Here is a 24,713-nt window from a genome sequence, read left to right as displayed (position 1 = left end):
AAGGACATTCATTACTAATAGATGGCAAAAGTATTGATATGAATTTTTTAATTGTTCCATTTCCAAACCGTGTTTTTCCAAATATAATAAATCAATATGAAAATCAATAAAATTGTTCTAGAAATAATTGAATATTTAATGGAGATAAAGGAACCATCTAAAATCTTTAGAGGGACTACCATGGTTGTTTTTTTTTTGATCATCTTTAAAACGACTACCATGATTTTTTTTTTTTTTTAATATTTAATTGTTTTTTTCGATGAGGATTCAACAGAAATGAATCAAAGCTAGAAATGTAACAAATGTTGTAGGGAACAAGAATATAGCTATATAACGCGTTAAAAAAAAAAAAAAATGAAAGCGACAAGAAAAAAAGATAGCCCTATGGGGGGCTCGAACCCCCGACCACAAAATTAAAAGTCTTGCGCTCTACCGACTGAGCTAACAAGGCGTGATGTAACGCTTCCAAAAAGTAACTAATAAAAATGAGTCTTCGTCAACGACAAATAAGTCCAAACAAGACGTGATTAAAACAATAACAAGGCGTGATGTTTTTTTAAATTTCACGGGTCTTGACCGGTTAGCGGCCAATGATTAGGTTGGCATTTAGACTTGCGCAAACCCTAGTACTCTAGGTATATTACAGATTGAAACGACTGGTGACGATTGCGACTTCATTTGTATCGATCGAATATTGGTTGTTGGCATTGTTGGTGTAGAAAGACATGCGCATGGTGGCGCCATGAGCGATGGAAGAGAATAGCGACAGCATTAATGTAGCGGAGTGGATGTGCCCTCTGTTTGGTAAAGTCCAGGGCATGTACGAGCAGGGATCGGTCTTTTTTTTTTTTTTAACATCTATGACTACCACCATTCACATCCGTGATATACTTTTTTGTTTTATTATTAATAAGAGTTTAAAATACAAGTTTCCTCTACTAGCAAGAATGAAGGGATAGGGTAGGGAGCCGCGAGTTTTCCCCAGGTGACAGAGAAACGTTTACATTGCGCGACTAGTTCGAGACTGGTTAGCGGCATCCCAAGCGATTTTTTAACGAAAAGAATAGAGGATCAAATCAATTTTATTAGATGAGACCACCAATACCAGAAACACCATAGAGACGGATAGTATCACAAGATGGATCAATAAAATCATATGAATTTATTGTTTTCTCAACCTTTCAATGAATAGGAGAGTATTGTTTATATCTATCACACATACCCAGACTCTCAGCTAACCGCCAATATCAATATATTTATTTTGATTAATCTAAAGAATAGATAAATTTGGTGATTTGATTTGGTAAATAGTTGACTATGGGTACATTTGATACCGAGGGATCAGTGTACCTAAGTACTCCTCCTTCTTTGGTGGTTTGTGAAAACACCAGTATGTGATGATCATCCAGAATACGTATGTCTATTGACGACAACTCTGGATGGTGCAAGATAGAGAAACTGTGTAGATTGGCAATATCACCAACGGTTAGTTGCTCTACTGATTTCTTTAACGTGATATGTTTAATATGTTTTGGTATTCTACCATTATTATTATTATTATTGTATTGTGAGTGTGATTTGAATAATTCAGTCACCGTAGTATTATATGGTATTTGATAATCTATAATAGTTGATGATAGATTATCACTATTAAACCCTGTTGTAATATCACAACAATGTAATTGTTCAAGATTCTTAAAATCTTTAATGATGATACCTGATGTGGCGGGTTTAACATCCATTGGAAATTCCCTATCCAATTCGAGACGACGTAGGGAAGTGGCAGAGGTCGCCAAGAGACCTGTCGTATCAAATGGTCTAGACCGTTCAGTTGTTGAAAAGAATGATTCCAATAGTTTTGGGAATTCAATCTTGCCAAGACTAAAGTTGTAACTGTGTAATCTTAGGTCACGTACAGACTGTGGAATCAACCCACTCACAATCTCTATTGGATATCTTCTTAGAATGAGTGTCTTTACATTACAAGGTATTGAACCAACTTGTATTGCTTTGTACTCATCTATAGTACCGTTACCAATATCCAACTTTTCCAATGACCTATTGTTGTATCCTGCCAATGTACTTGAATTGATTTCAAAGCTATAGTCTTGTATCTTTAGATATTTAATTTGACAGTTTGGATGACCAAAGATAAAGTAGTTGGTGGGTATTCTCGATTGTTGATTTTGCAAGAATAAATGAGTGACTGATGATGGGATGGTCAATGAAGAGATTGGTACTTTGAACAGTCTAAGATGTAGCCGACAGACTCGAGGTGGAATCAATCCAGGTAAAACATCTTGACATCTATTAAACTCTAAACTGAGATACTCGATATCGGATGGCAATATGACACTGGTATTTGAAAAGACGATCGATCCAGAGACAATTGATAGTCGTTTCAAATGTGGACATGGGAATGTTTCAGTTGCAATTGGTTGAATGGTACTTAACCACAAGTCCTCTAGACTAGTTGGTAGTGGTACAAACCCAGGTTGTAAAGGGTCAGTTGGATACTTGAACGATAACGGTAGACAAAGTACACGTAGTGTCATTGGGAATGTATGTATAGTAATAGGATGACCAAATCTAAAATCAGAATAAATAGTATCTCCAATAAAAGAAAATACTTCTAATCCTTTATAAAGAGCTCCATCTTGAAATGACCCATCTATCATTTGATTACGAATGAACAACCTCTTGAGTGATTTTGGTAATTGATCTTTTTCAATTTGTTTGTTGTTATTGAAACTAGTCATAACCAAAGTATTTAGATTAACTAGTTTATCCAAACCATCCAATGAATATTGATAGTTTGATGGTAGGAATAGAGTGTGTATTCGTTCAACCAATACCTTTCCAAACAAATCAATTGATATTCTCTTTAAAAAGGGATTGTTGAAATGGACAATGTATTGTAGTTGAAGTCCAAGTTGATCGTCTCCCATCTCTGACATTCCAATTGAATTGAGATCATTGATCAACAAATACTTGTCCAATGCATTTAATAACAAATCTTGAAATAAAGGCATACTAAATTGTTGGTGTATTCTATGTATGATGGTTGAATAGAATCTAGCTATTCTTTCAATTTCAATCTTGTTACCATCAAAGTATTCTCCATCCCATCGATAAGTTCTTGTTGACAATGTTCTCTTTGAAACAACGTCACTCTCGTCAAGTCGTATAGTTTTACATAATTCTTTAAAACTATATCTTTTCTTAAATGATAGTAATCTCTTGCAAGTTAACAACAAACATATTAAATCTATATCATCTTTTATTAATTCAATGATTTGATCTATTATTAATTGCGGTAATTCTATTATTGATCTACTATTCATTATTATTACTATATTATATTTGTTTGTGTTGGTTGCATTATTATTATTATTATTTTTGCAAAAAAAGAGAAGAACAACAAAAACAAATGATCCTAAAGATCATGATGATATTTTTGTAAAGAAATTAATTAATCATTTTTATTTACTTTTTTCTGATAGGAATAATATTTAGTTTGTTTAAGCAACGACAGTACAATTAAAGGCATATTGCATTTCAATGTTTGAACCACCAACACCAGTAGCACCATAGAGACTGATAGTATCACAAGCTGGGACAGTTGGCAAGTTGCAAACCAATGGAGCCCATCCATACTTGGCAATACAATATGGTGCAATATCAGTTGATAATCCATTGTTGTAGAGCTCATTTTGGAACCAAATCATTGTCATTGGTGAATAATTAATTGTTAATTTCTTTCCATCTTGGATTACACTTGTAACTATTTATAGAAAATAATAATTATTTTAATGAAGGTATTCAAAGGTTTGGATCATTTTGTATTGACATACTTGCAGCGTTGGTAAATACAGCAGCACAAAGAATAATGGCAAATGTGAAAATAATGGTAGAAGATTTGAACATTTTAGAATTAAAAGTTGGAGTTTTGGTTAATTTAATTGATTGATGATTTGATTGATGATTTGATATTTGGTAAATTGATGGTTTATATAGAAAATGTATTCTATATATGTAATTGATATCGTACCTAGTACATATATCGAAACACATGTCTTGGGTTCAAAATGAACACTTGACCTACCTTCGAGATTTCGATCTCAGCAAACCCACACCGACCCTAAAAAAGGGAGTTATCCTAATATCATACTTCCGAGAGAAACTTTGTGAATAATGTCAACTATTCGTCTATAATAATAATTATTGATTGCTTGTTTAATATATATATATATATATTATTTATTTGTATTTATTTAATTATTGTTTTGATAAAGTTGGATAACAAAAATTTTCATTATTTAATATTAAAGATAATGAGGTTACATTATCATTGGTAATAATACCACCATACAATGAGTGAATTTCAGTTACGAGAGCAGTATGATCATCCAATCTTCTAATACTAAAATTAAATTGGAATGAATCATGAGAAATCGTAATTAATTGAATATTCGAATCAAATAGAATATCATTTAATGGAATTTTGAATGTTGGCATTTTGTAACTATATTCAAATTCTTCATTTTCATTTACTTCTTCTTCTATAACATCTTCTTCTTCTTCTTTTTTATCTTCTTCTTCTTCTTCTTCTTTTTCCAATTCTTTAATTTCTTTTTCTAATTCTTTTTCTTTAATTTCCAATTCTTTAATTTCCTTTTCAATTTCTTCTTCTTGTTCAATTTCCTCTTCTTCTTCTTCTTCATCATTTTCATCATCAGGAACTTGAATTGAAAGAGTATTTATAACAGTTTCAATTTTTAATTGTTGAATTGATTTTGGAATGATTTGGTCATGGAAGATGGATGATAGAGATTGATTGTTTGACAATAGTATAGAGAGCTTTGTCAAGTTTGAATTTGATGGTAATTCAATAGATGATGGTTGGAGAGTGGCAAAGTAGTTTAGTTGTTCAAGTGTGGGTGGTAACTTTTTGAGTAGTATACCATATTGCTTGCTAGAGACTGGATCGATGGTGAGCGATTTTAATTGTCTAGGTAGTTCATAGTCAAAGGGTTCTACTCGTCCATCAGATCGACCGATAAAAAGTGTCTCTACGCTGTCTGTCAGTGTACCTGTAATATCCTCTACATTGAGTTCTAGTGTTTTGACAGTTGATGGAATGATTCCCAAGTCAAATACGGGAATATCAGAACCTGTAATTCTTAATTTGGTGACAGTCGATGGTAATGATGAAATGACATCTAGACTAGCTGGTATATAACACTTGACAAGTGATTGGGGGAGTGGTCCATTTGTCAAAAGACGCTCCGAAGAATCCAATTCAACGTGTAACTTTTGTGTTTTTGGTGGAATGAATCCGAGTGGGAGATCGCAATCAACCGACAATACAAGTTTGGTAATATTGTCTGGTAGTTTGAAACACTCTAATTCCCGCTCGTCACGAGTATACTCTATTTGTAAATCTAGACGATCTAAATGGACGAGTGGTCTGAGATCGACCGTGACAGCAGGTGACGTCTCATCAATATTGTAGTAGAGTGTGAGTGACTCTAGACTCGAAGGGAATGCAGTGCCGTCAAACTTGCCACTATCCAATTGAATGTTGAGGTATTTGAGACTGTTTGGAAAGACGGGTTGTTGATTATTAAGACCAATATTTGCAATTGCACCGACTATATTAATTCGAGTGAGACTTTGGTAAGTATCAAATGCAAGGGTTGTAATATCCAATGCCACAGAATTAAAAGAATAAGTTATACCATAATCAAATCTAAATGATTCAATTGATTGTGGTAAACATCCAGGTAACAATGTAGTCTCGTTTCCAATTGACAGCTTCTTTAGAGTTTCTGGTAATTGTCCGGGTTTGAGATTACCAGCATGACTAAATGTCAATTCTTCCAATCCATAATGTCTAGGGTATTGATCACCCATCCATCCTCTACTATTATAAATGATTCTTGAAGTTGTTGGTATAACCTTTGAAAATACATTATCAAGGATTAATACTTCTGTAATGTTGTTGTTGTTGTCAAGTTGCTCTTCCTCTACTTTGTCCATGTCACCTTGACCCAAATCAATAATCTTTTGATGAGATAGACCATTCTTTACAAGTTTAGTATATGATTTAAAGTTACGATAACTCTCTAATCTTTCAACTAGAATGTTTACACTTGCAAATCTTTCAGCAATTGTGAATCTTCTAATTTGTGTGAATCTAATCTTTGATCCAAGATCACTATTCGTCACAAAATTGAATAACTTTTTACAAGTCAATGATAAACATATAATATCAATATCATTCTCTACATTATTGATAATTTGATATAATATTATACTTTGTATATCTAATATTGACATTTTTCCTATATCTAAACAAAGAGAAAGAAGAACTAGAGAAAGAGATACAAAAGATGAAAGGAAGGGTTGTCTTTATTCGTTTAAACATCGTTCCAACAAATATCTGATTTTTTTTAATATCTTTTTAAAAATGATTTATTTTACATATTTTTTTTGTTTTCTTTTCTTTTTTTCTTTTCTAAACGTTGTTGTTTGCCTATAGTATAGTCTTAGAAAATACCAAATATCTTTTTTGGTGATGGAGGTGCATTACTTGCTGTTGATAAATTTGGTGATGTTGATGATTGATTTGGTGTAGGTATTGGTTTTGATGTTGTTGTTGTAATGATTGGAATAGGTGCTTGTTGGTCTAGTCCATTTGAAGTTTTACTAATATTTGATGCATTCATTAATTTATCACTTAATAATTGTTGATTATGATTTTTTATAGATTCCATTTCAACTTTTAATAATGTATTTTCCTTTTCTTTTAGTTTGAGGTTATCTTCAAATAGGATTCTTAGTTTATCTGCTTCTTCATATTCTTGTTTGGATTGTTCCAAAACTGATTTGTATGATTGTATCTTTTGTTCGACACCTGTCAATGTACCTTGATAACGAGTGAGCAAGTGTGCAAATCTTTCATTCATAAACTCTGCCTTGGCTTCACTCTCTTCAACACGTTGTTTCAACTTGTCAGTCTCTTCCTCTTCCAATGATCTCTTTTCTTGTTCCAATTTTGTTGCTCTTGATTTGTGAGTATCACGTTCATGAGTGACAGTCTTGAGATCAAGTTTGAGTTTTTCCAATTGACCATTGAGATTTTTGATAAAGGTGTCTCTTTCGTTGGACTTGTTGGTTAGATCTGTCAACTTGTTCATCAATTCTTCACGTTCTCTTTGGAGTGCACGAATACTCTCTCGTAGTTGAGCTGGGTCTCCACGAATAGAAGAGTCGGTTACTCTAGATGACGAACTAGTCGATGCCGATGTTGAAGTTGGTGTTCTACCACTTCCCAATGACGGTCTGAGTGGACTACTAATAGATGTTGATCTTCCTCCTGAAGAGTATAATGATGATCCAGCAGGTCTCTTTATTGGACTTGGTGCTGGTTTAGATAATGATGATATAGTTGAAGTAGTTGATGGATTAGATGAAGAGGTTGATGTTGTAGAAGTTGTAGATGTAGAGTTGGATTGTACAGATGATAATACAGGTGATGCAGATGCAGGAGATTCTGTTTTAGGTGTATTTGATGCACTTGCACTGTGTTGTGTTGTTGTTATGGGTGGTTTGTTGGATATTGGAGGAGGAATAGATCCAGATGACAATGACAATGGTTTGGTTGCTGTCGATGACAATGAAGATTTGGATGTTGTCAACTTTGATGGTGTAGTTATTGAAGATGAAGGTAATGTACGTCCTCCAATAGTTGATGATGTCGATGAAGACTTTCCTGCCATTACACCTGATAAATCAGACTTTGATTTGGTTAACGATGAAACTGGTGTCGTATCCGTCGATTTTGATGATGTTGATGTTGTAGATGTTGTTGGTTTGGTAATGGTTGATTTGTTCCTTGTCAATGATGAAATTGGTGTTTTAGATGTAGATGTAGATGCAGTAGGTCTTGTCAAAGATGATGAAGATGTAGAAGAAGAAGAATCAGTTGGTTTGATTGATGTTGTTGATGTTGTACCATCAGATGTATCCTTTGATGTAGAGCTAGTACCAGTCACACCGGTAGTAGATGTCTTTTTAGGTCCCGGGAATGTTTTAGATAGTGACGATGATGAAGAGGCAGCTGCCAACAATGGATTCTTGGATGGAGTTGAAGAAGATGCATCCTTTGTTAAACTACCACTACTACTACTAGTTGTAGGTTTGAGTGTTGAACCTTTTGATAGCGTACTGGTCGGTCTCTTGAATACACCTGACCCCGTTGATGTTGATGATGTACCAGTAGTAGTTCTTGATACTCCACTACTGCCTATTCCACTACCACTACTACTACCACCACCACTCTCCTTTCTACTATGACTCGATGACGACGAGGAAGATGAGGACGATGATGAATGTGTACTCATGGTTGTTCAATCTTTGTTTGTTGTTATTATTATTATTATTGTTTATTTCAATAGATCTATTTATCAATCAAATAAGAGGAGAGGACGATCTTCTTATTTCTTATATAGTTGTTTTAGTTCTTTACAAAAGATAGGCAAGAGGAGGATATATATAGTACTTGGGTAAAAAAAGATATAAATAAATACAGAGTATGTGTTGTTGAATATTGTATGAGGTATGTTCAATGAAAATCGATACGCTGAATCGTTGAAATAATAATTAATTTTAATTTATTTTTTAATTAATATGAGAGATCTCTTAACAGCAAACAACAAACTCGATCCAACTCTCTCTTCTCTCTCTCTTCATTATAATATTATAAATTTATAATATAAAATACACAAGCTAATGAGTACTCTTTGTTTTAAAAAGTGAACTGTGATAGGATAGGAGGAACGAGAACAAACAAGATTCAAAAATAAATAATAATAATTTTTAAATTGATAATAATAAATATCTCCTATCATCATCATAATCATCATCACACATTATTGTTATTATTATTATTATTGTGTGGTCTGAGTCTAAGTTTCCTTTGCTTCTTTCTTTCCCGTGTCTGACGGAAGCAAAATCCTGAGGCGATAGAAAAAAATATTATTATTAAATTTGTGGTGGAGAGAGAAAACAACACACCAACACAAAGAGAGGATTTTAGAGCATTCCTTTTCATTCTTTTATATCAAATATATATAATTATTTATACGTCAACAACGATTTTGTTTTTTTTTTAATACATTCAACAAACAACAACAACAACAACTAAGGTTGCTAGTAAAGGTTTATTTACACAAAGAGAATAAGAATAAGAAAGAAAGAAAGAGATATTATTTAATATTAAAATAATATATTCATACAACCAACATTCAATAAGTTAGAAAGATAGAAAGATAGATAGATAGACTCTATTATCATTGTATAAATACTAGACTAGACATACATCATCGTCATCATGACACTAGTTTCTAAATCATTTCAAAATGAATACTCTCTAGAAAAGAGAAAGCATATTAGTGCAAAGATCAGAAATAGATACAAAGATAGATTACCAGTAAGTGATAATAGTAGTTAGTGTTTGTAGTTGGTAGTATGATAAATTCGATAATTAACACTACTATCCTATCATTTTCTATTCCTTTAGATTATTGTTGAAAGAGCACCAAATTCTAATATACCCGAAATACCAAAGAAGAAGTTCTTGGCACCATGCGATATGGTAGTCTCTAAATTCTTGATGGAGATTCGTAAACATCTTGCAGAGACTGGTGGCCAGATGAATGACAAGACCGCCATCTTTCTCTTTGTAAATAATAATGTCCTTCCGCCATCAAGCAATCAGATATCAACCATTTATGAATTATACAAAAACGAAGATGGTTTCCTCTATATCACTTATAGTGGAGAGAATACTTTTGGTGGATTGTAACAAAAATAGAAAAGAAAAAAAAAAGAAAAGAAAAGAAAAGAGAGAATAGTACAACTTGATCCTCCTCCTCCTCCACCACCACCACCACCACCACCTCCCTCTTGTAAATATATAATGAAGAAAAAAGAAAAATAATCTTGAAACAAACAAAACATGAACCCAACAATGGAAGTAAAGGATATCATATGATATGATCCTTTTTCCTTTTTTTTAAAAATCAAATAATAATAATAATTAATAATAATAATTACTTTGTAATCTGTTGTAAATAATACTATAAATCAATAATAATAATTAGATGTGAGAATGAAACTCTAATTTAATCAATCACTACACATAAACATACATACATACATACTCCACTCACTCTCTACACACTTTAAATTATTTAATAAATAATTATTTCCAAAAATAATAATAATAACAAATATTAATCAGTGTGCATTTATTTTCCTTTTCTTTCTATTTCTTTTTCTTTTTTTTTTAAACTTGATATCTAAATAAATCCAATTCATCTTGTTCCAATTTTGAAAAAGAAACTTGTGGATCTTTAATCAATTTTAATTCAATCTTTGTAGATAAAAAGGTAATGGTTGATTTTTGGGTATCAATAGTTCCAGCCAAATGCAATACCTTGTTGAATTCCTTATTGTCTCTCAAGACAATGTGAATGTCGATAGTTTGATTGTCAGTGAATTCGATCTTTGACAATTGTGTGTTGGCTTGTTTAGCATAGATTGTAAGATGAACAGCATCATACGATTGATACCAATCATATTTACATACTATACTATTTTCTTGAACCTTTTTCTCTCCAACAAATCTATGTTTTCCAGTTTTACATCCTTTAATCTTTAAAAATTCTTCAAATATTGCTGCTTTCTAAAAATAGAAAGAAAAATAAATTAATTAATTAACAAATAAATATTAATTTTCTTTTCTTTTCTTTTCTTATCTTACAGGTTTACAACAAGAATAACCTTTTGAACCATCATGAAAAACTGGTTCACCTGAATGATAGATACATTCTTGTTGACGTGAAGATTCATCGACATAGACTGACTTACAACCTTGTCTGAGACAAGGACCATTGACAGCAATGACTGCATTTTCTGGGTCATTGACTTCAACGTATTCCTTTGGTGGGAGTACAATTTTCTTGCTGGCTTCAGCTTGTGAGATTGGTTTTGGTGCAAACTTATCGTTTTTTGGGTTGCTTGTGCCATAGGTTTCAACTGTCGATGCAGATAAAGATGTTGATGGATTGTGTTGAACTATAGTAGTTGGTTCTTTCTTTTGCTTTTCTTTATGTCTCCCAGATGCACACCCTGATATTTGTAAAAAGTCTTCAAACTCTATAACTCTTTTTGAACAACAACTATAGAAGATAATAATAGAAATGAAATGTATTAGTTATATATATCATAAAAGTAGATTATATATACTGTATATTATCTCACTCTTCTTCCTTTCTTCTTCTTTCATCTTCCTCTTTCATATTTGTTTTCAATATCTCTGACCTACCTCCAACCTTTCATACCGTCATGAAAGATAGCGCTACCTGGATGATAACAACATTGATCTAAAGTTGTCTCATCATATTCCTTGTCACAACTATTGTTTCCACAAACTGGCATATCTTTATCTTTATCTTTGTCTATCTATCTAAACATTAAATCGACTTGACAATAATGAAAAAGAAAAAGAAAGATAGTTCGTGTTTTGACACTTCACAGAAAGCAATTTAATTTTAATTTATTTTTTTCAAGTAGTAGTTATTTATATCTCTTCATACATATTATATAATCTATCTTCATCAACTATATATATTATATATTATTTAATGTCAAACTATAATAATGAAGATGATAAATTAAAGATGATGACATTTAAAAGAGTCATTCATAGTAAATACTTGTTGACGAGGATACAATATTTTATTCATCAAGTGTCGGTAGAGCGTATAGGTACACTTGCACTGATACATATTCCAATCATTTATAAATACGAGAATGCAATCGAGGTGCAATGGATGTTATCAAATGGTTATACTACTCTATTACATTACAAGTTGGATAGAGATGATACACTAAGGATGGGTTCGGTATTGGACGAGTCTTCAGATAATCGTATCATTGAATTAAGACAACTCATTCAAGATATATTTAAAACAAAAGATATTGCACTCAGTGTCAAATTGTTCAATCGATTCAAGACTGAATTCCTTCAAGTAGATAATTGTATCGATTTGGCATGTTTTAGTGGTAGTCTGGATGTGGTCAAGTTATTGGTATCACTGTCCACGAGTAACAACAGCAATCCAATCACAAGAGATGCACTTGAAAATGCGTTCTATTCAGGATCACTTGAATTGGTTCAATATTTGGACAAGTTTATTGACATATTTCAAGTCTATCGTGGCACGACGAGCAATACAAATGTAAATCAGAGAATCCTCAAGTCATATCATACTTTTGCTCTAGAGTTGGTTCAATAGCAGATTATATCGATGGAATGACTATTATATGTACATTGGACACATATTTAATCAAAAATTATTTCAGACAGAGTACAATTGAACCAACCAAATTTATCAACAACTTTATAATACCAGTATTGTTTCTCAATACTGAACCATCTCATATCATTCAAGGATATCCTTTATTGGCTATACCCAATAATAACAGTTACAATTGGTCAATAGAAAATATGCACAAAGAGTTAAAAAATAATGAATCATACTTTTTAAAAGTTTGTCAAGCTCTACCTTGGATTTTTCAACAACAAGATAATATCAATATATTGGATACTCAAGTTAGAACTATTATGAAAGAAATTGATTGTAATAATCGTCATATATATCAACCTATTTACAATATGATATTTGGTTATGAATCACTTCTTCAAAATAATCATTCCTTGGAAACTATTGGATTAGTACATAATCAATTAATTAAATCGGTTGTTAGACTTGGAGTTGTTAGTCGGTTGGTTTTCATGTATCTTCTTGGTGGAGGTCAAAGTATATCAAAATTGGAACAAATTGCTAGTTTTATACATCAACATATTACATTGGATCAACTCAAACTACTCCTTCAACTTGATCCATCTATTGCCACGTCTTTTAGAATAACAAAACCAGAATGTTTCGAGGAAGATGTATTTTTATATCTATTAGAGATTGGTATTCTGACAGAGGAAGTAGTTATTGGACAATGGAAGACATCGATTTCAATTGGTGACTTGCCATCGATAAGGTATTTGGTCAAAAATCATCCAGAAACAATTCAACATAGTTGGATATATAGAATATATATTATTATAAAAAAATAATAATATATATTCTATAGGTAGAGTACTACACTAACATCAAAAGATTTTAAAAATCCTAGATTTGGTATACTTGCAATGACACTCATTCAAGCAGGAGGTCATCCATCATATCACCAATCATATCAACATTCAAACCTAACAGATTTATGTCGATCCAACAACCATTACAACAATCAACTAGTCTTGTATTTGGTTGAATCCAAAAAATGTTGTGTTTTGTATGCATTGGGCGCAGCTATTAGAGCAGCCAACTATAGATTGTTTGATCAAATAGCAGCTCTTTCAAGTGAAAATGAACAAAACACGCAATATCCAATGACAAGTGGAGTTGATAAGGCTCTTCAAAGTATTATTGGTGTTAATGATTTTGACCGTTTTGGTGTTTTCATCAACCATATCAATGATAACCTCTATAGTACGGCCGTATCACCAAAGTTTTGTCTACGGTATGGTAGAACTTGGTTCCTTGGTAAAATCATTTTTAAATATCAATCCTTACCTTTGCATTGACAAATCTCGTAGAACAAGCCATTCAAGAATCCAATCAACCATTTCTACAATACATTACAAATGAATTAAATCTAAATATTAATAATATTGATCAAAAAGATTTTTTTTATGGTCTTAAAATGGTTTTAGGTGTCTAAAAAAAATAAATAAACAAATAAAAATAGAGGCATATATATAAATATATAAATATAATTTGTTTTGGATAAAGAAGAATTACATGTTTTTATTTGATTTAAATTTTAACCTGTTGGTTGTTGTTGTTTTGTGGATTTGTGTATTATTATTATTAATTAATTATTATTATTGTTTATAATTTAGATTGAATATTGTTGTTATTTGTGGTTCATTTCTTACTATGACCTGGCCAACTGTATCCAGTTGATCTTAGGAAACCGACTCTTTTAGCCAATTCATCAGATGATTTTGGACCTCTGCTTCCAAATTCATACTTTTCTGGAACAATTTTCAATCTATCAATCTCTTGAAGAAGTGGAGTAAATATTTGCCATGCAACATCCAATTCATCGTCTCTTACGAAAAGACTATGATCTCCCTTAATTGAATCCAAAATTAAACGTTCATAAGCATCTGGTAAATCCAAATTTTCAAATCTACTACGATATGATAAATCTAATTCAGTTTGTTCAATTTTCTAAAACAAAAAAAAAAGTATTAGAAAAATACTTATAATAATAATTATTGATATTATTCTTCTTACATTATTCAAACCTGGTTTCTTATTTAATAATTTAAGATAGACAGCTTCACCTGGTTGAATTCTCATGACCAATTCATTTCTTGAGATATCTTCATCTTTGAATAAAAAGTTGTCAGGTCTCTTGAATTGGATACGGATTTCAGTCTTTCTTTGATCCAAAGACTTGCCACACTTTAGGATGAATGGAATACCTCTCCAACGTGGATTGTTGACGTGGAAGACGGCGGCAGCATAGGTTGGACAAAGACTGTCCTTTGGAACACCGGCATCATCGAGATAACCTGGTTGTTTTCCATCTGGACTAGCAGTGTATTGACCGAGAACGACTTCATTCAACTGGATGGGAGTGATGCATTTCAAGAGTCTAACCTTTTCGTTGGTAATGTCTTCGGCAGAGAGTGTAAGAGGTGGCTCCATGGCAACCAACGACAAGACTTGAAGAAGATGGTTTTGCATGACATCACGAATAATACCAAATTGGTCAAAGTAACCACCACGACCCTCGGTACCAATATCCTCCTTAAAGGTAATCATCACCGATGAAATGTGAGACTTGCTCCACAATGGTTCAAAGACGGCGTTGGCAAAACGGAGTACCATCAGATTCTGTACCATCTCTTTACCAAGATAATGATCGATACGGAAAAGATCACGTTCAACAAACAACTTTTTCAATTCTCCAATCAATTCACGTGATGATTGTAAATCTTTACCAAATGGTTTTTCAATAATTACTCTTGACCATCCATTCTACAAAAAATTAAAAGAAAAAGAAAAAAGTATAAGTATTCAAGTTTGATTGTCAAGTTTTGTTTGTTAATATTTACAGGAGAGATTAAAGAATGTTTAATTCCTTTGGCAACTTGAACAAAGATAGATGGTGGAATGGCCATATAAAAGAGACGATTGTTTGTTTCTTGACCAAGCTTTTTCTCTTGTTCAAGAATATCCAAATTAAATTGATCATAACTCTCCTTTTTATCATACGATCCACTATGATAGTAACACATATTCAAGAATTGTTCCTTTTGATTTTCATCTCCTTTTAAACTAAACAAATATATATTAATATATAAGACTATTACTAACTATAACTATAACTATATATAAAAACATACTATTTGCGAAGATGTTGTCTAAATTCACCAATTTCAATGTGAGATCTAGCATAACCTAGAATGACAGTGTGAGTTGGTAACAAATTACGACAGTATAGACCAAAGAGAGCAGGGTATGTCTTTTTCTTTGCCAGATCACCAGAGGCACCAACAATGACAACAGTCAATGGGTTCTCTAGATCTGTTTTTGATATTCCTTCTGATGCTTGTAAATCTAATGACATTGTATATATAAAGATAAAGAAGATTAGATTTAGATAAATAAATAAATGATTTTGAAATAAAAGTAAAGTGATGTTAACACTAAGGGACAACAAACAACACTCTCTACACAATCAATGAGTGCTGTGATATTTTTCCCGTTTTAACCCCACCTCATGAAAACCCTTTATTTAAATTAAATTGTTTGTTTGATGTTCGAAATGGTCCCATTCGGGAACCTTGAAAAAAACATACTTGGTTCTTTTTTTGACATGATTCAAGTTCTTTAATTGATTCTAGAAATATATATATGTATATGTATAAAGAACTCTAATAGAGTCAATTACTATAAATTTATTATTTGAAATTAATTTGTTTGTGTTTATAAACTTAGGTTTTGGTTCAAACAATTGTCTATCCACATGGACAAATTGAATTGAATTTCATTCGTTCTCAAGATGTTGTATAACTTATCGTATTCGTGGTGGTGTAATATTACAATGGTTTATAAAAAAAATTAATAATGTTATTATTATTATTATTATTATTGTTTATTCTATTACTTATCGATCTGATATTATATTAATATTAATATTATTATTAATATTATTATTATTATTATTATTATTATTATTATTATTATTATTATTATTATTATTATTATTATTATTATTATTATTATTATTATGTAATATTAATATTATTTAGTTATGTGTTGGTTTTTTTTTTTTTAATCTAAAAGATTTGGGAATATACTCCAACTATTTAAAATTAAACCATTGAATGGAATCGGGGAGCCACAAATTGACATGTCAAGATAGGTTGGAGAAACACCTTGGTGTAATGCAATGACTCCCAGAGTTGGTTGTTGGTCTTGGTCGGTAGTGACAAACAAAGTGGTCGATGGATTAGATCCATGGTTATAGACACCTCGTACAAGATGTCGATCACAAGATGATATATAGTTGATTTGATTCCCAGTGTCGTTGTAAATATGTGCCAACAAATCATCAAATCTACCATAGATATAGTTTAATACTTGCGAGTCGATAGAAGGTGTTGGAGTAGACTCGCATACACGTGGCGATGAACGTTTGTTGTGTATTTCGGTGTTGTAGCAATACCCTCCACCATGTACCATCATAAAATGTGGTTTAGAATCGGTTGGATTATAGGCAATCGACATTGATGGAGTAACACCAGTATCAAGTACAACTAAATTGGATTGTAGCGAAATATTATAGTATTGTGATCCATGCGAGTAACTTGTATTATGTAAAATACAAACATGACCACCCATAATTACATTTGATAGTATTGAATGTTTACTACTAAATACTACAATTGAATCATATAAACAATTTGTAAAAGTAGTATTGTCACTAGTATGACTATTGCTTGTGGTAACTGATGAAATAGTTGTAGAGGGAGTGATAATAAAGGATTTTGAATCAATGTTGATATTTGATACTAGACAAGTGACTGGTGATAGTTGGAGGTAGTATTGACCTGGAGTGAGACTGATGTTCCATACGGTCGATCCAAGAGCACAACTATCAGTACTAAAGTATTGAAGCATTTGTAGAGTGTTGGTGGAGGCGTCGTGTGACAGGTATTCCAACGAACTAGAAACAAACAAGTCTTGTGTATCTGCCTGTAAAACTCCAAATACAATGGGTGTGAAACCAAGATATTGAGTGGTAGTATCAATCGAGTAGATTATATAACCTCCAAGATTATCATAGATATAGAGGTAGTCTTGTCCATCTACATTATAGATAATAGAAGAAGATACGATCGTGTCTATCTTGCCATCGAGCATTTCCAGTGTGTATGAACCAACTTGTTCAACTTGACCGTGGATACCTTTGGAGATGAGTAGTCCGTACGAGTAATTTGATGTAGTAGAGTTGGAAGACAAGACAATATGGTATTGCATACCATCAGTCAGTGTATAGACGACAATCTTTGATTTGATAGTAACACCATAACTATTTTGTTCGTTTAAATGAATATTCCAAGAATGGTTGGAAGAGGTGGTTGCTAGGTAACTTTGGAATTGGGCGGGATCGATATTTGATGCAAACAATAGTTGTGGGAATTGAAGTGTGTTGTGTAGAGACATGCATCCGACATAGGTTGATGCTACCGATTGGATGGTACGTTGATCGGACGGCTCCCACACTAGAACGGGGTATTGACCGTTGAGAAACTTGAAATAGGGTGTATCTCGTGAACACATTACATCTGGCCAAAAGTCAGGCACCAAAGAGTCGATTGGCAAGTCAGCAACGACCAACCGATCATATCCAAGCGATGCATTGTTGTCATTACGTGCATCCCATGGTTTACCAACCCACGTTGCATTGTATGGTTGGAGAGACTGAGACAGACAGTTTAAAGGTACACCATTACCGTCGAGTAGGAATCGTAGGTTGGGTGCAACACCATTCTCTTGCAACGATGTAATGTTGGACATGAGTTCGATCAACAATGAACGGAATGCACTTGATCCCAAGTCACAAGCACCCAACTTGTCCAATTTAAAACATAGTGCCATATGTTTAATCGTCGAGGAATCGGTACCATAGTAATTGGACCCTTCTCCAGTGATCCATGCCAATAGATCAATCGATGTATTGTACTGTACAGTCAGTGGTGAAGGGATGTCATGCGACAAGATAAAACAACCCAATGGGTTACCACGACCACTACTATCGATACAATACTCTGGTGACATGTAATGTAAATCCACCTTGTTCCACACCACACCCTTTCTATACATTTGATGCCATTCATCTAAATCATTCCATGAATGTATTTGATAATTTATATCATATTCTGGTGGTGTTAATGTTCCCGAAGAACTAAATTGATCAACACTATATTGATTATTATTATTATCTTTTATATTTATCTTTATATCATTATTACTATTACTACTCGAAACTAAAACAAAATGAGCGATGAAAATGAAAACTAGACACTTGTAATTATTTTTCATAGTTCAAATAGAATATTAATAATAATAATAATAATAAAAATGGTGAATGATTAGAATTACTTTAACCAACCCTATATATATATTTGATGATGACTTTTTTTAAAAGTTACAATGAGTGGTGTGTGTATGAAGGGTGTTGGAAGAGATAAGATGAGATTTAAATTTTAATAATTATTATTTATTCTCTCTCTTCTTTGTTGAATAAATATGGAATACTAGTTAGTTTGAAAACGGAGTGGAGAAGAAGATGTATATAAAATTAAATTAAAAAAAATAAAAGTAGAAAACAAAAATGGCGATCCGATGATGAGAGTTGGCCTTCCCTCTCTGCCAAATTTAAATTAATGGGGAGATATTCGGTGGTTTAAAATGATCATTTATTATTTATTATTCCATTTTAATTAGGAGGAGGAACAGAACCAAATAAAGTAGGTATATAGAATATATTGAGAGCTTGATGAATATAGTGATTTGGAATTTCAAATAGATCTGAAGTGATGGCTGGTGTAAAGTCCCATAGGAAATCACCCCATTGATAGAGAACCACTGAGCATACTAGTAAACACCCAACATCTAACTTTTGTGCATGTGTACGATAGAAATTACGAACTATTTGAGGTAGGAATGGAGACAAGGCAATATAAGTGTCAAGAGGTGGTAATGGAATACAGTTGAATAGAATGGATTGTACTTCTAAATAGACTGAACAAGCCAATGCAAATAAGAAATAACTTTCCTGTAATCCAACAACAATGGCATAGTAACCACTCCAAAAAGGACTACTTAGTAGTAAACTAAAAAAGAATGACATGGCCATACCACCCATACCAACTGCACTCACCCAATACGGTGATCTAATATATAACTTGGTTTCATCAAAATCAATTGATCCTGATGGTAATCCCATTGAAACTCCTCCAAATGAAATTAATAGTATTGGTATTATAATTGTAAAGTATCTAAAATGAAAGAAAAGAAAAAGAAAAAGAAAAAGAAAGATTAATAAATAAATAGTTTTAAATATCTCTTTTTTCTTTTTGTAATATTACAAACCTATTAATAGTAGCAAAAGGGTTTAATGATAGATAACCTTTTTCTTTTATTGTGGTGTCACCTCCGATAACAGCAACGATAGCATGACCAAATTCATGTACCGATACACCAATAGCCCACAATGACAATACTTGAATGAAAAAGAATGTCTTTGACTTTGTAATGGTATTCATGATGGCAGAGAATAGAAATACAACTAAAAGTGTTATAAATGGTCCATAATGATGTCCATATATAAATTGAAACCATCTTTGATTTGATACTCTTGATATCATTGTTGTTGTTGTTGTTGTTGTTGATTGAATCATCATATTTTGTTCTTCTTCTTCTTCTTCCTCTTGTTCTTGTTCATCTTGTACAAGAGAAGTATTGATAGATAAAATATCTCTTTTATTGTCTATACGTTCTTGTTGGATCATGGTATCCATTTCATCTATATCTATATCTTTACATTCTTGATCTAGTTGTAATAACATATTGTTTAAAATATATATACATATATCCAACAACAACAACAATATTACATTCCTTCAAGGTGATGCTGAGTCACTCCTCTCTGTACACACTCAAAACACTAATCCTCATCTTCCTTGTTTGACCTTTTTCTTTTTTTAAATTTTTTTTTTTAAAGAGTTTGACCAACTTCACACATCATCATCAAAACCAGTTTATTTCTTCAATATATAGTATACATCAAAATAACAATATCTATCTATCTATCTATCTAGAAAGAGTAGGAAAAGATTAATATTCAATCCTAAAAGGTATGTTTAGTTATGATTGATTGTTGAGAGGAGAGACAAAATAGAATTTAGATCGACAGTTGTTGATTTGTTTGTTTGTTTGTTTGATTGACACTTTTATTAACCTATATACACTTATCTATCTATCTATGGTTCTTTTTAGATGAGATTCATTTATTCACTTTTGATTGTTTCAATCACATTGGTGGCATTTATGCAATCATCGGCCAATGCATACTTTGGCAACAACAACAACTACAACAACCAACAACAATATAACAATGGTGGACAGCCGATGGTTATCCGTCGAGAGGATCGTCATTCGTTCAAGTCACCATTCATGCCCACGTCGTCTGGTATTTTGTATTGGGACATTTACGGTGATGCCATCATTGCCGAAGACTATATTCGTTTGACGTCTGACATGAAGGGTATTCATGGCAGCATTTGGAACACTGAGAACCTCGAGTTTGTCAACTGGGAGGTTGTCCTCGACATGCGTATTGGCGGACCCTCGCGTTTGGGTGCCGACGGTATTGCCTTTTGGTTGATTGACCGTCGCCACAACAACGAGCCACTCACCCCCGAAAAGGAAAAGGAGGTGTACGGCGCACGTAACCTCTGGAAGGGTTTGGCCATCATGTTTGACACGTTTGACAACAATGCCAACGGCGACAACCCACTCGTCAACGTTGTCTACAACGACGGCAACCAATTCTTTGACACTACCAAGGACGGTCTCAACATGAAGTTGGGCAGCTGCACCAGCAAGTTTAGAAGTGCCACCAAGAATGCCAAGGCCAAGATCAGATACTTTAACGGTGTGCTCTCGGTGCAAATCGACCCCAACTCGTCTGGCTCGTTTGACGCCTGTGTCTCTGACCTCCGTCTCTCCATCCCCACCGGCTTCACCCTCGGTCTCTCTGCCGCCACCGGTGGTCTCCACGACAACCACGATGTCTACTCTCTCGAAACCTACTCGCTCGATCCACCCGCCAACTTTTACGAACAACAACAACAACATCAAAAACAACAACTCCAACAACATCAACAAAGAATTAAAGATGAAGAAGAAGCTCAACAACAACAACAACAGCAAAAGGATAGTTGGGGTGGTAATAATAATGGAGAAAAACCAACTCAAACTCAAGATGAATTACAACAACAAATCAATGATTTGGCTTTAAAACTTCAACAAGCTCAACAACAAGAAAGTAATAATTATTATCAACAACAACAACAACAAGCTACTCAACAACAACAACAACAACAACAACAACAACAACAACAACAACAAATGAATCAACAACAACAATCAACAGTTTCAGCCAAAGATATTCCAAGAGATGAACAATTACCATACCTTATTACAAAGGTTGAATCATTAAAGGAATCACTTAACCACCTACACTCACAATTGGATGAAGATGAAACCAAAAAATCAGTAGATGGTCTCCGTGATCAAGTCAACAACATTGGACAAGCTTTGGTATCGTTGGCCGGCACTGCCATGACCAAAAAGGAGTTTAACGACTTTAAAAACTCTTATGATCAAAAGCAAAACAACTTTTTAAAGGACTTTAACGAATTAAAGGGATCGATCAATGATATGAAGGCCATTGTCAACAAACGTCTCAACAATCAAGATCAAGACACCAACAAACAACTCGAATCACTCACCCAAAACCTAAACGGACTCCGTCGTATCCTCGATAGCACTCAACGTGATACCCAAAAGATTGCTTCCAACCTTGAAATGAACGCCAACGAACTCACCTACACCATTGAAAAACAAACTTCTTTTGGTTTCTGGGCTTATTTCTTGTTTGTTCAAGCAATCTTTATCTTTGGTTTTGTTTTTTGGAGAAAATATAATGATGAAAATAATAAGAAATTGATCTAAAAAAAAAAAACAAAAATCATAATAATAAGAAAGGATAAATAAATAACTAGAGAGAAAATAAAGTTAGATAAAGTAAAAGTGGAAAAAAAAAAAACGAGAGGAGAGGGGAATTTTTTAATTTTTTTTTTTCTTTTTTTTTTTTTGCATTCAATGATCATTCAGCTTTCGCTTGCAGAAGAAGAGCACTAAAGATCAAATTTGTGTGTACTATACTATACCTACCTTCTTCATCTCCTTCTCTTTTCTATATATATATAAAATTAGTTTAACTCAAAAGATGATTAGATCAGTATTAAAATTAAATCATACAGTTGATATGGGAATATCGATATCAAAGAGATATTATGTTAAAAGATTGGTATCAAAAAGAGTGTATAACGAATTAAAGAGAGAAAAGGTAGATTGGGAGACTATTCGTAGTTCAGAGATATTGGAACGTCTTACACATGCTCCACAAATCAATTTGCACGGTGATATCCGTCCAGAGATCAAGACATTGGTCGATGACATTGGCGTTTTGACATCACCCAACACAGATCGTCCCATCGACTCGATGGATCAAGAGGAGGCATTTGAAGCAGCCAGCTCTGATTTGATGGATATGATCAATCGTGTAAAGTATGACGCACACGAAGAAAAGATGTTGAAACAAAAGGAAAAGGAAGAGGCCGAGGAAAAGACAAAGATGATGCGTCAAGGTCTCCTCAAGACTGGCACCTTGTCGGCACGTGCCATCGCTAGAAAGATGCTCAATCGTGCACCAGGCCGTGGTAAATTGTCACTCGATCAAATGGTCGACGAACAACTATCCACCCCAAAGAACGAGTTGCTCGCCAAGTACACCGACGACCTTCCAGAAAACATTGTCGATCTCCAAACAGTCACCCAAAAAATCATCCAAGTCCGCAACAAGATTGCTGAAATCCGTCAACAAGAGGAACAAGAGGAACGTGAAGACGACCAAGAAACCAGCGACTACATCTCTACTCAAGACCTCGAAGATCTCGAAGAAGTCAAATACAGATTATACAAACAACGTGAATACCTCCTCTCTGCTCAAGATGTCGATCCACGTCTCAAAAAGACTCGTACCTCTAGATTCTTTTATCAACCCGGTGAAAATTCTCCACTCTTTGATTTTGCTAAACTTAAACTTGAAGAAATTAATGTAAACTATCAAAATAATAATAATAGAATGTATATAAACTAACAATTACATCTCTCTCTCTCTCTAGTCTATGGAATTACAAGAAATTGAAAGACAAAAGAATGTTTTGGAATATGCCAAGTTATTACGTGAAAAGAATAAGGATCAACTTATTCAACAATTTGAAAACCTTGATAGTGATAAATTAAATTAAAAATCAAATCAATTAAATAATAACAACAAATCCTTTTTCCATTTTTAAAATAAAACATTAATATATATAAACTAAACATGACAAATAATTTATTTAAATATATTATAGAAAGATGGGGAAAAAGAAAAGATAATCTCGATTGATGGATGGTTGGAATTATTATTATTATTATTATTATTATTATTTACATTATTATTATTAATTATTATTATTTTTAATATATTATTATTTGAAAGCAGATTTAATATCTCTTTTACCCAAATGTAAAGTACCTTTGGTATATTTTCCACCATGAACATCCAATGCACGAGTATCTCTTTTTTCTTTTGTTTTCATAAACTCTGGTTTGGCGGGCATTGGTTTTCCATGAACGATGGCATCTTGCATTCTAAGACTATAGGTGGTACGTTCCTTTGAACGTTGAAGTTGAAGTGTTGCCAATGGTGTCTGTTGAGTGGGCACCTTTCTACCTTGATCGATCAACTTTTCAGTGTCCATGTTTCTTCGGACCTTTCTAGTGAGCGATGACTTTGCAAGATCCTTTACCTCTTGCATGGCATTGAGGAAATACTTTCTCTGATCCTCTTCAATCTTGTTGCCACCCAACTTTTGCTTTCTAAAACGTGTCTCTTCTTCGGTGAGATTCACCTTTTTACTAATCTTTATATGTCCACTTCTAAACTTGGCTGCTCTTGTTACAACTTTTTGTTGTCCTCCTTTCTTTTTTGGTTTTGGCATGACTATATATATATATATATAAATATTATAAGTAGTATATACTATAGTAGTATATGATTGCTATAATTAATAATATTGTTTTGTTTCGACTACTTTCTTTCAATTGTCTCGTCTTCTCCATTTTGTAATTTATTAAAAAATCGAAAAAATTCAAAATTAA

At 33.0% G+C, this 24,713-nt stretch overlaps 11 protein-coding genes and 1 non-coding gene across 12 annotated transcripts; 3 read left to right on the top strand and 9 right to left on the bottom strand.

The window, feature by feature from the left end:
• Positions 1–378: 378 nt before the first annotated feature.
• On the bottom strand, positions 379–451 carry DFA_07333. The gene has a single exon. It is a non-coding gene; the product is annotated as a tRNA-Lys (tRNA).
• An 814-nt stretch (positions 452–1,265) lies between these two features.
• DFA_07332 (uncharacterized protein) lies at positions 1,266–3,344 on the bottom strand (the record flags this gene model as incomplete). Its single annotated transcript, XM_004367138.1, has 1 exon — positions 1,266–3,344. One exon carries the CDS (start codon positions 3,342–3,344, stop codon positions 1,266–1,268), a length of 2,079 nt encoding a protein of 692 aa, XP_004367195.1.
• A 177-nt stretch (positions 3,345–3,521) lies between these two features.
• On the bottom strand, positions 3,522–3,927 carry DFA_07331 (uncharacterized protein; the record flags this gene model as incomplete). The annotated part of the gene is made up of 2 exons (XM_004367137.1): positions 3,522–3,784; positions 3,855–3,927. The coding sequence occupies 2 exons, from the start codon at positions 3,925–3,927 to the stop codon at positions 3,522–3,524; spliced, it is 336 nt and encodes a 111-aa protein (XP_004367194.1).
• A 351-nt stretch (positions 3,928–4,278) lies between these two features.
• Positions 4,279–8,408, bottom strand: DFA_07330 (uncharacterized protein; the record flags this gene model as incomplete). Its single annotated transcript, XM_004367136.1, has 2 exons — positions 4,279–6,353; positions 6,563–8,408. 2 exons carry the CDS (start codon positions 8,406–8,408, stop codon positions 4,279–4,281), a joined length of 3,921 nt encoding a protein of 1,306 aa, XP_004367193.1.
• Positions 8,409–9,397: 989 nt separating this feature from the next.
• Positions 9,398–10,194, top strand: DFA_07329 (MAP1-LC3 domain-containing protein; the record flags this gene model as incomplete). The annotated part of the gene is made up of 3 exons (XM_004367135.1): positions 9,398–9,496; positions 9,587–9,867; positions 10,170–10,194. The coding sequence occupies 3 exons, from the start codon at positions 9,398–9,400 to the stop codon at positions 10,192–10,194; spliced, it is 405 nt and encodes a 134-aa protein (XP_004367192.1).
• A 160-nt stretch (positions 10,195–10,354) lies between these two features.
• On the bottom strand, positions 10,355–11,508 carry DFA_07328 (uncharacterized protein; the record flags this gene model as incomplete). Its single annotated transcript, XM_004367134.1, has 3 exons — positions 10,355–10,753; positions 10,832–11,249; positions 11,396–11,508. 3 exons carry the CDS (start codon positions 11,506–11,508, stop codon positions 10,355–10,357), a joined length of 930 nt encoding a protein of 309 aa, XP_004367191.1.
• A 206-nt stretch (positions 11,509–11,714) lies between these two features.
• DFA_07327 (uncharacterized protein) lies at positions 11,715–13,714 on the top strand (the record flags this gene model as incomplete). Its single annotated transcript, XM_004367133.1, has 4 exons — positions 11,715–11,778; positions 11,821–12,355; positions 12,436–13,128; positions 13,264–13,714. The coding sequence occupies 4 exons, from the start codon at positions 11,715–11,717 to the stop codon at positions 13,712–13,714; spliced, it is 1,743 nt and encodes a 580-aa protein (XP_004367190.1).
• Positions 13,715–13,839: 125 nt separating this feature from the next.
• Positions 13,840–15,774, bottom strand: g6pd-2 (glucose 6-phosphate-1-dehydrogenase; the record flags this gene model as incomplete). Its single annotated transcript, XM_004367132.1, has 6 exons — positions 13,840–13,847; positions 14,069–14,366; positions 14,433–14,951; positions 15,045–15,182; positions 15,260–15,482; positions 15,551–15,774. The coding sequence occupies 6 exons, from the start codon at positions 15,772–15,774 to the stop codon at positions 13,840–13,842; spliced, it is 1,410 nt and encodes a 469-aa protein (XP_004367189.1).
• Positions 15,775–16,481: 707 nt separating this feature from the next.
• DFA_07325 (uncharacterized protein) lies at positions 16,482–18,755 on the bottom strand (the record flags this gene model as incomplete). Its single annotated transcript, XM_004367131.1, has 1 exon — positions 16,482–18,755. One exon carries the CDS (start codon positions 18,753–18,755, stop codon positions 16,482–16,484), a length of 2,274 nt encoding a protein of 757 aa, XP_004367188.1.
• A 397-nt stretch (positions 18,756–19,152) lies between these two features.
• Positions 19,153–20,284, bottom strand: DFA_07324 (uncharacterized protein; the record flags this gene model as incomplete). The annotated part of the gene is made up of 2 exons (XM_004367130.1): positions 19,153–19,714; positions 19,809–20,284. 2 exons carry the CDS (start codon positions 20,282–20,284, stop codon positions 19,153–19,155), a joined length of 1,038 nt encoding a protein of 345 aa, XP_004367187.1.
• Positions 20,285–20,714: 430 nt separating this feature from the next.
• DFA_07323 (Putative chemotaxis protein) lies at positions 20,715–23,815 on the top strand (the record flags this gene model as incomplete). Its single annotated transcript, XM_004367129.1, has 3 exons — positions 20,715–22,375; positions 22,719–23,622; positions 23,690–23,815. The coding sequence occupies 3 exons, from the start codon at positions 20,715–20,717 to the stop codon at positions 23,813–23,815; spliced, it is 2,691 nt and encodes an 896-aa protein (XP_004367186.1).
• Positions 23,816–24,040: 225 nt separating this feature from the next.
• Positions 24,041–24,674, bottom strand: DFA_07322 (uncharacterized protein; the record flags this gene model as incomplete). The annotated part of the gene is made up of 2 exons (XM_004367128.1): positions 24,041–24,555; positions 24,596–24,674. 2 exons carry the CDS (start codon positions 24,672–24,674, stop codon positions 24,041–24,043), a joined length of 594 nt encoding a protein of 197 aa, XP_004367185.1.
• Positions 24,675–24,713: the final 39 nt, after the last annotated feature.

This window comes from Cavenderia fasciculata (assembly GCF_000203815.1).
Source record: "Cavenderia fasciculata unplaced genomic scaffold Scf_ET2XIPL01CNAVH-3, whole genome shotgun sequence".
NCBI classification, from domain to species: Eukaryota; Evosea; class Eumycetozoa; order Acytosteliales; family Cavenderiaceae; genus Cavenderia; species Cavenderia fasciculata.
The sequence above is the reverse complement of the archived record's forward strand: the minus strand, read 5'-3'. Positions and strand labels throughout refer to the sequence as shown.